The sequence below is a fragment of the Carlito syrichta genome, unplaced genomic scaffold, assembly GCF_000164805.1.
Source record: "Carlito syrichta isolate Samal-C Ts95f unplaced genomic scaffold, Tarsius_syrichta-2.0.1 Scaffold315294, whole genome shotgun sequence".
NCBI lineage: Eukaryota > Metazoa > Chordata > Mammalia > Primates > Tarsiidae > Carlito > Carlito syrichta.
The window spans coordinates 143,752-161,868 of NW_007259390.1; the positions used below are offsets into that span (position 1 = coordinate 143,752).

Below are 18,117 nucleotides of genomic sequence, written 5' to 3' on the forward strand. Positions count from 1 at the left end.
AGCAGGTCGAGGCTGCGGTGGCTGGGAGCGGCCACTGCACGCCAGTCTGGGCGACAGAGTAAGACTCCAAATCAAAAAAATGAAAAAATAAAAAATAAAGCCATGACCTTCATCTTCTTGTTTAGCTTTGCTTTTGGTTTTTAATTTTAAAATGTCATTCAACTTTTTTACCTACAAAATCAATATATTCTCACTGTAGATAATATAGAAATATAGTATAAAGCAGGTATAGAAAATACTCATAATTCTATTACCCAGAGGAAATCTGTTATCTTTGTATGTTCTCTTTCAGTTTTCTCTCTTTCTCTGCACACACACAGGCACACATACGCACACACACACACACACACACACACACACACACACACACACACACACAGTTGATTCTTCTTATTTGCCATAGTTGTGGTCTATAAAGTTATTGTGAACACTACATTAGCAACTACTGAACCACTGTTCCTGGGCACAATATTTTCATTAACCGATCAGTATATAACCTTGTTTTATATGTGTTTGCATTAAAGACACTTTAATATATATTGTTGATTTGTTAACATTGAACTCACAGCCAAGAGAACTGTAATTCATGTCTGAACAAAGCTTACACGTGTATTTTCTTGGTGAGGTACATCACAACCTTCTTGTACTCAGAAACACAAGCACTTCAGCACAACGCTTGGTGGCCTTGTTAGTGAAATCACCAGCAAAAATGCACAAATATACAAAAAACATGGCACTAAATAGACTGTGAAAAGAATGTTTGTTTACGATATCAGAGCAGAAAAAACAAGGCAGACTTCAAAAATGCCCCGAATATTGATTTTGATGTTAAAAATTGTTGTGAGTAAGCAAATTCACAAATATGTAATTCACAAATAATGAGGAGTCACTGTGTGTGTGTGTGTGTGTGTGTGTGTGTGTGTGTGTAGTCTTATCATTTATGAACTTTAGTTTGTTGATGCTTGCAGCTGTGGTTCATTCATTTTTACTCCTGTATAGTCTATTGTATGGATATACCATGTACTTACCCATTGTATTGTAGGTGGCACATTTGAGTTGTTTCCAGCATTTTAGCTATTATAGTATTCTGAATTTTTTTTTTTGAGTTGGAGTCTCACTCTGTCACCCAGACTGGCCGGTCCCGGCCACCGCAGCCTCGACCTGCTGGGCTCCGGCGATCCTTCCGCCTCACCCTTCCGAGTAGCTGGAACTACAGGCGCACACTACCACACCCAGCTGATTTAAAAAAATTTTTTTTTTGATTTGGAGTCTCACTCTGTCGCCCAGACTGGAGCATGCAGTGGCCGCTCCCGGCCACCGCAGCCTCGACCTGCTGGGCTCCGGCGATTCTTCTGCATCAGCGTCCAAGTAGCCGGAATTACAGGCATGCACTACCACGCCCGGCTGATTTTTTAATTTATTGTAGAGATGAGGTCTCGCTGCCCAGGCGGGTCTCGAACCCGCGGGCTCAGGCAATCCACTCACCTCAGCCTCCCAAAGGCGCGGGATTACAGGCTGAGCCACCGACCCTGGCTGAAATGAGATCTTAATAGTTCTCAAGACACACTCTGTCTTTCCACTTTCATGCTTTTCTGCATCCCTTTGAAATTTGTCACCTTCTAACCTTCTGCTTCTACTGAAATTCTAGCCAGCCTTTACATCACAGCTGCAAAACTTCAACCAGTCTCCTAGATCATGAGATTTCCCAGATCTCCCACAATGCCCTCTTGTGGTACTGACTGCATTCTGGTTTTGGGGGGGGTTGTTTTGTTTTTTTTTAAGTTGCAAAGTCTTGTGTGAACCCTGCTGGAGTTCACAGGTGCTATCATCACACACCACAACCTCTAACTTCTGGACTCACACGATCTTCCCACCTTTGCCTCTCTAGATGTACTGGGATTACATGTGTGAGCCATCGCTGCTGGCTGCATTCTGCTTTTTTTTTTTTATTTTTTTGAGTTGGAGTCTCACTCTGTCGCCCAGACTGGAGTGCAGTGGCCGCTCCCGGCCACCGCAGTCTCGACCTGCTGGGCTCCGGCGATCCTTCCGCCTCAGCCTTCCAAGTAGCTGGAACTACAGGTGCGCGCTACCACGCCCGGCTAATTTTTTTTGATTTATTGTAGAGATGAAGTCTCGCCAAGTTGCCCAAGCGGGTCTTGAACCTGTGGGCTCACGCAATCCACTCACCTCAGCCTCCTAAAGTGCGGGATTACAGGCTGAGCCACCGAGCCGGCTTAGTGAAGTATTTTTAGAGACATAAGTTTGTGGGTTTTTTTTTTTTTTTGAGTTGGAGTCTCACTCTGTCGCCCAGACTGGAGTGTGCAGTGTTCACTCCCGGCCACCACAGCCTTGACCTGCTGGGCTCCGGCGATCCTTCGCCTCAGCCTTTCGAGTAGCTGGAACTACAGGTGCGTACTACCATGCCCAGCTTATTTTTGATTTATTGTAGAGACGAGGTCTCGCCAAGTTGCCCAGGCGGGTCTCGAACCCGTGGGCTCAGGCAATCCACTCACCTCAGCCTCCCAAAGGTGCGGGCTTACAGGCTGAGCCACTATTCAAGGTATTTTCAGCTTTATGTTATTAGAAATAGTTCTGTAGTAAACATCTATAAGATAAGTTTAAGTGGAATTGCTGAATTGCCCTCTGAAAGGTTGCATTAATAGATACGCATATCACAAGTGTATCAGCATCTTTTAATAGTTATATATTTCATTACACGGACATAGTCTACCATGCCACTGAACCTGGACATTTATTTCAATCAAGCAAGTAAATAGGAAATAATAGTAATTGCTTACCTGCCACAATGTAGGTACTCTCATATTAAGAAAACAGTTAAATATTTCCTCCAATTCTTGGGTGAGGATGATCTCTCCTTTTATGGCAAGTTGAAGATCTTTTAAAGATTTATGTATGACAAATAATAACTTATCAAATCGTTCAATTTCTTGCTTCAAAAAGGTTAGCAAGACACAATGAATAAAGGTATCATGATCTGCATTTTAAAAAGAGATAAGATTTTGATATTTTACAGATTAAAAAGAGACTTTAGAGCCGGGCTCGGTGGCTCAGCCTGTAATCCTGCGCCTTTGGGAGGCCAGGTGAGTGAATTGCTTGAGCCTGTGGGTTCGAGACCCGCCTGGGCAACTTGGCGAGACCTCATCTCTACAATAAATCAAAATGAGTTGGGCATGGTAGCGTGCGCCTGTAGTTCCAGCTACTTGGAAGGCTGAGGCAGAAGGATCGCCGGAGCCCAGCAGGTTGAGGCTTCAGTGGCCGGGAGCGGCCACTGCACTCCAGTCTGGGTGACAGAGTGAGACTCCAACTCAAAAAAAAACAAACAAACAAGAGACTTTACATGGAGGGACATAGTTTTGAAAGTTAAAGGAATTTCATATCTTGACCAGGCATTAATAAACATTTTCCACAGAGGGTCAGATAGAAAATATTTTAGGGTTTGTGAACTCTCCCCCTGCAGTGTGAATGCCCCCACAGACAATATGCAAAGGAATAAGCATGGCTGTATTCCAACAAAGATTTATTTATGGGCACTCAAATTTCAATTTCTATACTATTTTTGTGTCACAAAGTATGATTTTTCTTTTGATTTTTTTCAACCATTAAAAAATGTGAAAGTCACTTTAGTTTGCAGGTTGTGCAAAAACAAATGGTAGGCTGGATTTGGCCTGTGAGCCCTAATCTGTTGATCCTTAATGGAGACTCAACAATGGTACTATTTTGATAAACTGTTGCTCAACATTTTGTTCTCAAATGAACTTTTTTAAAGGGCTAAGATATGGATGTTAAAATTTAACTGGGAAAATTACCACACTCTAGCAGTTTAGTCCTGGGCCTGGAACCAGCTCTGGGCAACCAGGCTTTCTCTGTCTTCCCTGCCTGCCCTGACTCTCCTGGGCTCTTCAGGATCAAGCAGTCTTCCAGCAGAGGGCTCATCTAAAGTTCAGTGCCCCAAATGCTGTTCCAGAAAGGAGAGCAGCAAAGAGAACAGCTATGAGAAGCTTGTTGGAATCTCCCAAGCAGAGTTGCTGCTTTCCAGTTTGCTGCAATTATTATTTCTTCACTTTCGGTCTCAGGGTCAAGCACCTCCCCACAACCCACTAAACTATTACTGCATGCTGACTTCCCCAATCTGATCATTATACATTGTATGTATTATTATTATTACTTTTTAGTTGGAGTCTCACTCCTTCACCCAGGCTGGAGTGCAGGGGCACCCATGCTCACAGCCACCCCTGGGTCGACCTGCTGGGCTCCAGCGATCCTTCTGCCTCAGTCTTCCGAGTAGCTGGAACTACAGACACGCTACCATGCCCAGCTATTTTTTAGTTTATTGTAGAGACGAGGTCTCCCCAAGTTGCCTGGTCTGGTCTTGAACCTCGGCCTCGTGGAGTACTGGGATTACAGGCTGAACCACCGAGCCCAGCCATATTGTATGTATTGAAACATCATTACATACGCCACAAATATCTATGATTATTATCTGCTCTCCCTCCCCCTACTTGGTGAGAGGAGGCAAAGACTTAGCTTTCCATTTTATCTCATATATATACATTTTACTGCTGTGGAACTTTTTGTCTTGTCTCTGCCTTCCTCTTAATGTCACAGTCCCTTCCCAAAGAGGTTGAGGTGAGGGGAAGAAGCTCCTGTCCCATGCTCACCTTTGCGGTTTTTAGCAAGAGACTCCCAAATGGGGCTTGACATCACACACTTCAATGTGCTTGGAGTTCCAGCAACACATTCTTCTTTCTCCACTGTCAGTGGCAGCCGCCTTAGCATATCAGATAAAATTGCCATCACCAGTTCATCATTGCTCTGCTCAGGTCTGCAAAAGAAATCATGAGAGGAATGAGGTACAGAGCGGAAGGGGGGTAGAGAGAAATTTGTTAAAGGATGCAAAATGACAGCTACCTAGGAAAAACAAGTTCTAGTATTCTATAGCACTTTAGGATAACTGTAATTAACAATAATATATCTTTTCAAATAGCTAGAAGAGAGAATATTGCATGTTACCAACAGAAAGAAATGATACATATTTGAGATGACAGACATGCTCAACTTCCCCACTCTGATCGCTATACATTGTGTGTACTGAAACATCACTATGTTTGCCACAAATATCGACAATTATTATGTGTCAATTAAAAAACAAATAAGCTGGGTTCGGTGGCTCAACCTGTAATTCCGCACTTTGGGAGGCTGAGGTGAGTGAATTGCCTGAGCCCGTGGGTTCGAGACCCGCCTGGGCAAATTGGCGAGACCTCATCTCTACAATAAATCAAAAATTAGGTGGACCTGGTAGCATGCGCCTGTAGTTCCAGTTACTTGGAAGGCTGAGGCGGAAGGATTGCCGGAACCCAGCAGGTCGAGGCTGCAGTGGCCGCGAGTGGTCACTGCACTCCTGTCTGGGCGACAGAGTGAGACTCCAACTCAAAAAATGAATGAATGAATGAATGAATGAATAAATAAATAAATAAAAATTAAAAATCAATCAATCAAGAGAAGAATGAGATACAGATCTGTCTAATCCAGGAGAGCCCTCTATTTAGGTCCCATCTGAAGGTAAACATATCTTCGCAGAACTGTAAAACTACAATATGCAAAATCTTATAGAGATTGTGGAGTTCATTTCATTTTATGAATGAGTGTGTTGGACAGTTTTCTCATCTGTAATGACATTTGTAAGGAAATATGTATTTAACAAGTTTTCTTAGAATTTCTTTGTAAAATATTCATCTGAATATGCATCTGCATGAAGAAAGTACCAAGACAAAGAAAAAAGCTGGGCTTGGTGGTTTAGTCTGTAATCCCAGCACTTTGGGAGGCGGAGGTGAGAGGATTGCCTGAGTCCACAGGTTTGAGACAGGCCTGGGCAACGTGGTGAAACCTCATCTCAACAATAAATCAAAAATTAGCCGGGTATGGTGGCGCGCATCTGTAGTTCCAGTTATTTGGAAGGCCGAGATGGAAGGATCACCTGAACCCAGCAGGTCGAGGCTGCGGTGGCTGTGAACATGCCATTGCACTCCAGTCAGGGCGACAGAGTGAGACTCCAACTCAAAAACAAAAAAGAAAAAGAAAAAAAAAGAGGCAATGAAAAAGAGGAGGCAACTAGACAGAGCATGCTTAGGCAGCCTTAAGGTCACTCAACTGCTTGCCAAATTCCTCTGTGTTTACACAAAGGGCCTCCTGATAACATGCTCAGTGGGTGGTGACAGGAAGATAGTGTGTGGACAGGTCTAGGTGAAGTTGTGATACTAAGCAAAACCACTAGACACTAGAGCTGGAAGAACTCTTTGGAATTCTTTCAAAGATGACAAAACCAGGTCCAGGGAGGTGAGAGGACCTCCTTAGACAGTTGGTGGGTGAGTAAGGAACGACACCCATCTCTTTTGAGGTTCCTCTCTCTGCTGTTCTATTTACTTGTAGGGACTGATTTTCAACAAATATCTCAGGTTTTATATATCCAAATGCACACCGTCCTTCAAAGTATGCGACAGCCCTAAAACTCCCACCATGTCTTTAGCCCAAAAGTGCTGCGTTTGAGCAGTTTATAGATCACCGGAGGCAATACATCTCCTTGTTTTGTTGTCACACTTTGTTTTTGACTTTAAAGTGAGGTTTCTTGGTAGAATTCATCCAAGGTGGCTCTAAATAATTCAAAAGATGTCAAATTCAAACTTACCTTCAAAGGGCAAAAATTTCCTACCATGGAGGACATTAAATTGAATGTGGTAGATTTTTGAGTTAAGCCCCACAGACAAGATTCTAATAAACAAAAGCAGCATGACTAGGATAATTATAACCACCCAAAATGACCAAAGGGATATTAATAAACATATTTGATAAATTTATTTAAAGCATTTCTTTATAATCATCTCATCTCACACTAATGCTAACAGTAATAATGCTAATGCTAACAGTGTAATGCTAACAGTATAGAACTAATTTTTAGAAGTGTAGGGTCTACAGGAAATTCAACCTGATATTATGGGGACTTGCTGGGGGTTTCCAATAGGGTACTCTTCTTTCTTCATATGTGCAGCTTTCCTTACATGTAAGAGATAGCATATATATATTCACTCAGTTAGTGTAATGAGAGTTCAATTGTCTCTATATTGTGTCAGTAGAATAACTTGGAAGATATGTCCAAATAGTCAGCCAGAGCTATAAGCCGAAGCCAGGGGTCAATAAGATGTCATTTTAATAAGTTGTATGGTCCAGCCGGGCTCGGTGGCTCAGCCTGTAATCCCGTGCCTTTGGGAGGCTGAGGTGAGTGGATTGCCTGAGCCTGCGGATTCGAGACCCACCTGGGCAGGCGAGACCTTATCTCTACAATAAATCAAAAAAATTACGGGTGGTAGCACGTCGTTCCAGCTACTTGGAAGACTGAGGCGGAAGGATAGCTGGAGCCCAACAGGTTGAGGCTGCGGTGGCCGGGAGCAGCCACTGCACTCCAGTCTGGGCGACAGAGTGAGACTCCAACTCAAAAAAAATGTTGTATGGTCCAAAGAGACAGAAAGACTGTAAGAGGATGCAGAATTCCAATGGGCTCAAAGACTTTAGAGGTACGTGGAAACATTCTGCGTGTATCTTAAGAGCCAAAGAAATGTAAAATACAATTTGTGAGTACACAGAAGTACTAGGTAATGTATACTTGAAATCCAGGGATGTAGATGATGTGACCATCATCTTATAGAACTGTGTGGTTTTTGCTACCTTAACAACAACAGTTTTAACAATAAACAGGATTCAGGACATCCTATTAGTGTTGTCAACAAGAATTAACTCATCAATTCTCCATTTAGTTTAGTTTATTTATTTTTGGGGGGTTTGTTGTTGTTGTTTGTTGTTGTTTTCAGTTGAGGTCTTTGTTGCCCAGGTTGCAGTGCAGCGGCATGCTCACGGCCATTGCAGCCTTCACCTGCTGGAATCAGGTGATCCTTCCTCCTTAGCCTTCCAAGTTGCTGGAACTACAGGCATGTGCAACCACACCCAGATAATTTTTTGAATTACTGTAGAGATGAAGTCTCACCAAATTGTCTAGGCTGGTCTTTAACCCATGGGCTCAGGCAGTCCTCTTAGCCCTGCCTCCCAAAGTGCTGAGATTATAGGCGTGAGCCACCGCACCTGGCTATTTGGTTTTTTTTTCAACCTCAAGCAAACTGAGAAGGCGATTTCAAAAATCATGCAAAGAGATAAGAATTTTCAACTCTGGGAAGATTTAGAAGTAGCGACAGATATATTTAACAGAATCAAAACCATTGTAAAAAGATTTTTGTGTTCTATGCAAGTTGGTATTTTAAATATTTGTAATGTTTAAGAGAACTGGGCCCCAAGCCGGGCTTGGTGGCTCAGCCTGTAATCCCAGCACTTTGGGAGGCTGAGGTGAGTGGATTGCCTGAGTCCGTGGGTTCAAGACCCACTTGGGCCACTTGGCGAGACCTCATCTCTACCATAAATCAAAAGATCGGCAGGGCGTGGTAGCGCGCGCCTGTAGTTCCAGCTACTTGGAAGGCTGAGGTGGAAGGATCGCTGGAGCCCAGCAGGTCGAGGCTGCGGTGGCCAGGAGCGGCCACTGCACTCCAGTCTGGGCGAGAGTGAGACTCCAACTCAAAAAAAAAAGAGAACTGGGCCTCAACACCTGAAAGGTCAGTCTTGTGACTCCAATTTAAAAGAGGTAATTGAGAAATTAATTCATGATTTAAAGTTAAACTCTAGTTAAATTGATATAAAATATTGGATAATAAGCTATTTTAAGATTCACTATATTTATTTGATAAGTCCTTAGATTTATAAAAGTTATTAAGACTTGAGAAGGGGAGCAATGACTCACGCCTGTGATCCTAGGATTTTGGGAGGCCCAGGTGAGAGGAGTGCTGAGCCCAAGAGTTCCAAGACAGGCCCAGGCAACTTGGCGAGACCTTGTCTCTACAATAAATCAAAAAATTAGCTGGGTATGCCTCTAGTCCCAGCTACTTGGAAAGCTGAGGCGGAGGGATCATACGAGCCCAGCAGGTTGAGGTTGTGGTGACTGTGAGCATGCCACTGCACTTTAGCAGTGAGAGACAGAGTGAGACTCCAACTCAAAAAAAAAAAAAGAAAAAGAAAAAGAAAAAGAAAAAAGGAAAAGAAGGACTTGAGAAGGTCTGGCAGACAGGCAGTTGAAGTATATGAATATTATAGTGAATATTAATATATTTGAAAATGTTTGATTATGTTTATAAATAGGGCTAGACATTATTCAAAGACATTTTAAAAGTGATTGTTAAAATTTATTAGACTTACAAATTGAAAAATTAGAACTTAAATATATAAGGAACTCATTGTGCTCCTAGAACAGCCCTTTGAGGAAGGTGCTATTATCTCTGGTTTAGAGTTGAGGAACCTGAGACAAAGAGTTACTTGATTTCCATGAGTGCACAAAGTCAAGTGATGGAGCTGAGACGGAAACCCAGGCATAGTGAAGAAGGCAGAGAGAAAGAACATGCATGCATGTGTTCCCTATTTCCTGAGCAGATATGAACAACACGCTAGGAGGTGTTTAGAAATAGCTGGAGCATATTTTGCGGTGGAAGAAAGAGTGTGATTAGCCATTCGGCAATCAAGTCATTGAGGGTTTCAAGCCATATGGTTCTGGCATTAACAAGTACGATCTTATTTTATAGTCACAGGCTGGGGAGGCCTGGGAATTTGGGTATGCATGACACCATTTGAACTTCACAATAGCCTTGATGGGTAGACAGTTGTATCTTCATAGATAAACAAAGATACTGAGGCAGTGTGACCTTGGATACAGAGCTAACAGAGGTGTAATTCACACAGGCTTCTCAATGCAGGGCTAGTTCTTGACCACATGGTTTTTTTGGTTATTAGGTTGGTCCTGTCCTATAGTAGTATACACATTTCACATTTAAACAAATTTGTTTTGAAAAACCACTCACCAGGTACAATTCAGTCATTCTTTTTTTAAAATTTTAATTTTAATTAAAAAAAAATTTTTTTTTGAGTTGGAATCTCACTCTGTCACCCAGAATGGAGTGCAGTGGAACGCTCCCAGCCATTGTAGCCTCGACCTACTGGGCTCCAGCGATCCTTCCGCCTCAGCCTTCCAAGTAGCTGGAACTACAGGCGCGTGCTACCCCATTCGGCTAATTTTTTGATTTATTGTAGAGATGAGGTCTCGCCAAGTTGCCCAGGTATGTCTTGAACTCACGGGCTCAGATGATCCACTCACCTGGCATCCCAAAGTGCGGGATTACAGGCTGAGCCACCGAGCCCGGCTTAGTCATTCCTCTAACAAAGAATTATTAACTACTGCATGCTTGGTGATTAGGTATATGTGTGTATCTGTGTGTCTACTTGCTTCTGTATCGTATGGATGATTCAGTTTCTTTACCCTTCAGGCTCCATTTTTTCTACAAGTTGTATACTGTATCTCTTCAAATTAATTTTTAATAACTTTTGACCAATAATTTTTCCTAGTGAGTCCTTACCTGATCATGGGTGTGGCATTGGTGGTTCTTGGTTGCATGGCAATGAGATTTTCAATAAACTTCTGGCTCTGGGTCTCCCTGCAGCTCCTTATGGCCTCTGGGTGTATTCCTAAGACCTCCGGAGGGTCATCATCAGGTAAGGACTGGATAATGCATATGTAATCCTTTATGCTTGCAGATTTTGGCACTGGCTGACGTATCTGCAAATGTAACACTTGATTAGTTTTCTTTTCTTCAATCTTGCTACTTCTGAACACGTTTTAGTTTTTGTAATACTGAAAGTTAAGAGACGTCATTAAAAACGAACATTAAAATTTACTTAAATACATATTTTAAATAATGCAGCAACGTTTAGTTATCAATAATTGAATAATATAAGAAGAATTATTTTCTTACCTCGTCACCATAGAAACTGAAGTCATCTTTCATTACTTCAGGGTTGCAAAATTTGTAGAGCAAGGTCTTCAAGCATCGCTTGTCCCAGTTATCAGTCACCTGGCCACCATAAGTCACTTCTCCGATGAAGTAGCGCAGTGCTGGCCATGGAACATGGAACTGTCCCTTCAGGGCATTTTCCAACACCTTAATGGCAACCTTTAGAAAACCCACAAGTGGTTATTATTTCAGTGCATGTTTTCAGATTACTTGGACTTCTTAACACAAAATCAGGTCTCAAGCAGCGACATATATTTCCTCCTAAAAATATATATGGAAATAGCAAACGGAATAAAAATATTGGGACATTCACTTTTATCAACGAGTTCTTTTTTATTATTGTTGAACAGATAACGAACTACTTAATAGCGATGACTTCTTTGAATAGGAAAAACAAGCACATGGTACTGAATTCAAAAGGTACAAAAAGATAAACAAGGGAAAGTAAGTTTTCTCTCACTTCCTATTTTAGATATCAGTTCCCCTTCCTTGAGGTATCACTGGTAGCGATTTCTTGGGTGTCCTTACACAGATATCCTGTGTAACTACTGCACATCAGTTGACTTCGGTCCTTTTTCTCTCCCTGCTTTCCCTCCTTCCTTTCTATTCTCTTTCTGTCCTTAACTCTCTCTCTCGTCCCTCCTTCCTTCCCTCTACCTTTTTGTTTTCCTGTCTTCAATTTCTTGCACAAATGCTAAACTAGCATACACACTGTCCTGCAATTGGACAGTATAGCTTGGCTGTCATTCAGTGGCTGGGACAATTCATATTTCGACTAACAGTTTGTGAAATAATTATTTGTCACCGTTCTCTCATCCGTGCCACTAACAGAAAATGTTGGTTTATTTCATTTTTGCCAGTTTGATAGGTGACTGTTCAATTTGTATTTCACCTGGTACTGTTTGAGTATCTTTTCTTATGTCTGTTGGTCATTGAGATTTGAACTTGTATATATTGGCTAATTTTCCTTTGGATTGTTTGTCTTTTTCTTGTTAATATGTAAGAACTCTTTGTATACAATAGATACTAACTCTCTGTCAGTTATTTATATTAAATCTGTTATTTGCTTATTGGCTTTATTTTGTCACCATATACAATTTTTGTAAGCAAATCTACCTATCTTTTCTTTTATGGTTCTGGGTTTCCAATTTTGGTTAAGCTGTTTCCAACTCCAAGATTGTACATGTAATCTCTTAGATATATTTTGAATATCTGTATTGTAGTATAGTACATTTAAATTTTGTTGCATTCTGGAATTTATTTTTAAATATGACATAAGATAAAATGACCAGTAATTTTCTTCCAGCTGAATGGCCAGTTGTGCCATGTCATTTACTCTTTAAAAATCCCTTTACTGAGTTGAAATACCATCTGTGTCAAATACCAAAATTTCATAAAAACTTGGATTTATTTCTGCATTCTCTACGATATCCCGTCAATTTATTGTCCACTTCTCTACCAGACAATATTGATTTCCGTCTAGTGGATTTTTACTATGTTTTGATATTTGGTGAAAGAAACCTCTTTCATTACTTTTCTTTTTTGTACATTTCTAGCTTATTCTTCAGCATCTTCTTTCGCAGGAAATTCATCAATTCCAAAACTTCCTAATAGGATTTCGATCAAAACTGCATTATACTTATTATTCATTTTGGAAGAATTGATAGTTATGATATGGGAAACCTACCCATAAAAGCCATAGAGGCATTTATTTAGGGAAGGTAGGACTTAGAAAAATTGAACCATGGAGTCAGGCTACCGCTTATTAGCTGTGCAACTTAGGCAAGTTTCTCAGTTGCCCTATGTTTCTATTTTCCTGTCTGTAAAATGAAGATAATTAGTGTACTTACCTCATAACGTTGTTGTGAGAATTAAATAATTCACACAAAGCAATCAGAATATTTTAAGCTCTCAACAAATATTATTCCTCTTTTTTTCTCTCTAACTTACAATGTTCTTCATCTAGGACCCACACATTTCTTGTTAAATTTGTTCTTGAGTATTTAAAATTTTCATCACTATTGTGAAAGTACTGTTTTCGCTATTCCATTTCTAGGTGTCTGTTGCTAGAGAAATGCTATGGATCTTTATATATTCGTGTTTTTGACCAGTCACTTTACCAAAATTCTTTAATTATTAGATTTTTAAAAAAACAAATCCCAGATTTTCTAGAGATACAATTATATCATCAACAAAAAGACAGTTTTCTCTTTTTTTACAGTGTTAATATGAATTATGTAATTTTCTCATCTCACTGCAATTACTAGAACTTCTAAGATGATGTTAAATGATAATGGTGATAACGAGCATCCTTGTCTGATTTTTCTTTGTTTTTCTTTTTCTTTTTCTGTTTTTTTTTGAGTCGGAGTCTCACTCTGTTGCCCAGACTGGAGTGCAGTGGCCACCGTAGCCTCGACCTGCTGGGCTCCGGCGATCCTTCCGTCTCAGCCTTCGGAGTAGCTGGAACTACAGGCGCGCGCTACCACGCCCAGCTAATTTTTTTGATTTATTGTGGAGATGAGGTCTCGCCAAGTTGCCCAGGCGGGTCTCGAACCTGCGGGTTCAGGCAATCCACTCACCTCGGCCTCCCAAAGTGCTGGAATTACAGGCTGAGCCACCGAGCCCGGTTGATTTTTTATTTTTTAAAATTTATTTATTTATTTATTTATTTTGAGTTGGAGTCTCATTCTGTCGCCCAGACTGGAGTGCAGTGGCCGCTCTCGGCCACCGCAGCCTCGACCTGCTGGGCTCCGACGAACCTTCCGCCTCAGCCTTCCAAGTAGCCGGAATTACAGGCATGCGCTACCATGCCCGGCTGATTTTTTGATTTATTGTAGAGATGAGGTCTCGCTGCCCAGGTGGGTCTTGAACCCGCGGGCTCAGGCAATCCACAAACCTCAGCCTCCCAAAGGCATGAGATTACAGGCTGAGCCTGGCTGATTTTTTATTTTTATTAGAAACAATTTCAGTATTTGACTATTTAGAATAATATTCACTATTTTTTTGATAATTTTTCTCACATTTAGGTAGTTTCTTTTAATCTTATTACCTTAGAGTTTTTTATTAAGAATGACTCCAAAATTCATAATAAATATCTTTTCTACACCTATTGAGATTATAATATAAATTAGGATTTTTAGATTTTCAATTATTAGGCAATTCTTGCATTTTTGGACTACACTCAGCTTGGTCATTGTGTATTATTCTTTTGATTCATTGCTGAAATCTATTAAAACTTAATATATAGCTGAGGTGAGTGGATTGCCTGAGCCCGTGGGTTCGAGACCCACCTGGGCAACTTGGCGAGACCTCATCTCTACAGTAAATCAAAAATTAGCCGGGCATGGTAGCATGCTGAGGCGAAGGATCGCCGGAGCCCAGCAGGTTGAGGCTGCGGTGGCCGGGAGCAGCTACTGCACTCCAGTCTGGGTGACAGAGTGAGGCTCCAACTCAAAAAACAAAACAAAACAAAACAAAAAACTTCATATATAATTTTTATATTTTAAATTCTAAGTAAAATTAGTCTATAGTTCTTTTGTATATACCCCTTATCAGGTCTTCATGTTAAAGTTATATTGGTTTCATAAAATACAACATTCTAGCTTATTCTTCAGCATCTTCTTCCACAGGAACTGCCATTTTGTTCTGAAGTCCAGAATACTTTAAATAATATATTAATATTATCTGTTTGTTAAAGTTCAGAGTGAACTAAGCTGTGAAACCATCTTATTCTGGTATCATGCACAACGCCTTTTATAGAAATTGCTCTACTCAAAATTTCCATTTCTTTTTAAGTCAATTTTGATAACTTATTTTTTTCTAGGAAACCATCAGCTTTGATGGTTTTTATTTTATTTGTCTTATTAAAAATCAATTTTTAAATTTATTTTTCCTTTTTTACTATTTTTTGTATGTTCATTAATAATAGCTTTTATATTTACTCTTTATTCTTTTTGGTTCCTTTTGTTGTTTTCTAATTTCTTAAGATGATTATTCACTTCCTGTATTTCTTCTTTAATAATGAAGACATTTAAGATCATAATTTGTTTCTTCCTGAGTGTAGCTTTTATATTGCCACGTCATTTTGGTATGAAGTAGTTTCACTTCCTCTGTGTTTGAGATGTTTTGTTATTTCCCTTTTAATATCCTCTTTGATAAAATGTTATCTAGAGGTATGTTTCTTAAGTTGTTAAGATTTGGGCGGGATCAAATTATTATCATTATTATTATTATTATTATTATTATTATTTTTGAATTGGAGTCTCACTCTGTCGCCCAGACTGGAGTGCAGTGGTCGCTCCTGGCCACTGCAGCCTCGACCTGCTGGGCTCCGGCGATCCTTCCGCCTCAGCCTTCCAAGTAACTGGAACTATAGGCGCGCACGACCACACCCAGCTAATTTTTTTATTTATTGTAGAGATGAGGTCTTGTCAAGTTTCCTAGGTGGGTCTCGAACCCGCGGGCTCAGGCAATCCACTCACCTCAGCCTCCCAAAGGCGTGGGATTACAGGCTGAGCCACCGAGTCTGGTAAATTTTTCTTATTTATTAGATTGTGATCAGAGAATGTGACTCATAAAATCATTAAAGATTTTTCTTTGTGGCTGTGCTCATGACTAAATTTTATGACAGTTCCTTGGATATCTGACAAAATATGTGCTTTTTACTGGAGGAATGTTAGTCTCTAGATACATCTGTTAATCAAGTTTGTTGACTATATTATTCTATTCTTTGTCTTATTCTTGCTTATAAGAGCTGTCCAATCCTGATGGAAGTTTATTGAAATTTCCCATAATAATTACATATACATACATATATGTATATATATATGCCACAGTATGCTATTGTCTGAACATAGAGATCATATAGTGCAATGACTGAGAGTACAAACTCTGAAGCTAGATCATCTATGTCTGAATTATGTCTATTCTGCTTACTAATTAAGCAAGTTTCCTAGCCTCCTTGGACTTCAAGCAAAATGAGGATAATACTACCTTCTTTATAGGGTAGCTGTGAGGTTTAATTACTCCATAAAACACTTAAAACCATGCCTGAGAGTAAGCATAGAGAATAAACTCTATAAATGTTAATTATTTTCTTGACTGTTGTATATTCTTCTGTAAGTTGTTTCTTTTATTTGGTGTTTTTTCATCTGATATTTCTATTCCTGCCTTTTTTTCTATTTTTATTTTCTTGGTCGTTTCAAGCTTTCTTCATTAATTTAATTGTTTTTCTTATAAATTGCATCTGGGTTTTGTTTTGTAACCAAATATAATAGTCTTTTCTTTTAACAAGTGAATGCACAACATTTACATTTAATATAACAACTGATTACATTTCTTTCACATTGCTTTATGTCATTATTTATTTTACTTTGTTGCTTCTCTCCCTCTCTTTTATTTTCAATAGATTGATCGAATTGCTATTTATTTTCCTTTTTCTCCTTTGTTAATATAGACATTATACTGTCACCGTTATAGGTTACTTTTCCATTCCTTAAATTAATTTCTTTATTCAAATGAAAAAAAGAATTAAATTATTTTTCTAGCCGGGCTCGGTGGCTCAATTTGTAATCCCACACTTTGGGAGGCTGAGGTGAGTGGATTTCCTGAGCCCACGGGTTTGAGACCCACCTGGGCAACTTGGCGCAACCTCAGCTCTACAATAAATCAAAAAATTAGCTGGGTGTGGTAGCGCACACCTGTAGTTCCAGCTACTTGGAAGGCTGAGGCGGAAGGATCGCCAGAGCCCAGCAGGTTGAGGCTGCGGTGGCCGGGAGCAGCCACTGCACTAGTCTGGGTGACAGAGTGAGACTCCAACTCAAAAAAAAAAACAAAAATTTTTTTTCTACCCAAGTGTCTAGTATGTAGTACAAGTATTTCCTCCCAATATATTGTTTGCTTTTTGATTTAGCTTTGGATAAAGTCTGGACAGAAGCATACTTGAGCTCCATTCCTTAACAAATACCCAAAGTGCAGCTGTTTTATGTTATGTTCTGGTTAGGTGCGACTGAGCTAGCAGTATGTATAACAGACTATTGTGAAAACTGAAAAACATAATGGAGATATATAGAAGAAACAGAAGGCTACCCATCTAGGTGGGTCTATAGGCAGAATTAAGATTTTCCTCAAAATGGTTTTTAAAAAATTTGCTCTAAGGCCAGGTGCAGTGGCTCAAGCCTGTAATCCTAGCACTTTGGGAGGCTAAGGCGGGAGGATTGCCTGAGTCCAGGGGTTTGAGACCAGCCTGAGCAACTTGGTGAGACCGCATCTCTCCTATAATAAAAAAATAACCCGGGCGTGGTAGCCCGCACCTGTAGTTCCAGCTACTTGGAAAGCTGAGGGGGAAGGATCACCTGAGCCCAGCAGGTCGAGGCTGTGTTGGCCGTGAGCGTGCCACTGCACTCCAGACTGGGTGAAAGAGTGAGACTATAACTAAAAAAAAAAATTTTTTTTTTCTCTAACATATAAATGAACAGGTAATAAAGGGTGAAATGTTTTGTGCGGGAAGCACAATTACAAGAAAATTAACAGGGAAAAAAATTAAGCAAATGCTACTATGTGTCTACTTTAGCAATAAAGAAAACATCCTGCAATAAAGCACAAATAGAAGGTTCTGTATAGGAATAGTAAAGAAAGATGAGTAAGCTAAACTTTCTCCCTCACAATGGGTCCATGTAATCTCTCTCACTTTAAATGAGTAAGTTACACTGATAAACATTTTATAATATTCTACATGTGTCAGACTCTGTTCCAAGAGCTTTACATATATTAACTAGTTTGCATATTGCAACAATCCTTTGGAATTGGTACTAACATTTGCTCTCCTCACTCTGCTTTCTCGTCCAAGAAAACCAAGTCCCTGAGAGGTTAATTGGCTTGCCCAGTAGATTAAGTACATGAACAGGTATAAGTGGTAGAGGTATAATTTGATTCCTGAAAAGCTAGTGTCAAAGTCCATGTTTTTTTTTTTTTTCTGAGTTGGGGTCTCACTCTGTCACCCAGACTGGAGTGCAGTGGCCGCTCCCGGCCACCGCAGCCTCAACCTGCTGGGCTCCGGCGATCCTTCTGTCTCAGCCTTCCGAGTAGCCGGAATTACAGGCATGCGCTACCATGCCTGGCTGATTTTTGATTTATTGTAAGATGAAGTCTCACTGCCCAGGCGGGTCTC

The 18,117-nt window shown here is 40.3% G+C and overlaps 1 protein-coding gene across 1 annotated transcript in view; it reads right to left on the reverse strand.

Moving 5' to 3' along the window:
* Positions 1–18,117, reverse strand: part of DNAH14 (dynein axonemal heavy chain 14) — a gene marked incomplete at its 5' end in the record, with an annotated part of 163,809 nt that overhangs the window by 19,269 nt on the left and 126,423 nt on the right. Inside the window, 4 exons of the mRNA XM_008072496.2 lie at positions 2,799–2,995; positions 4,680–4,843; positions 10,515–10,701; positions 10,919–11,108. Coding sequence (XP_008070687.1) covers positions 2,799–2,995; positions 4,680–4,843; positions 10,515–10,701; positions 10,919–11,108 — 738 coding nt within the window. The remainder of the gene's footprint in view (positions 1–2,798; positions 2,996–4,679; positions 4,844–10,514; positions 10,702–10,918; positions 11,109–18,117) is intronic.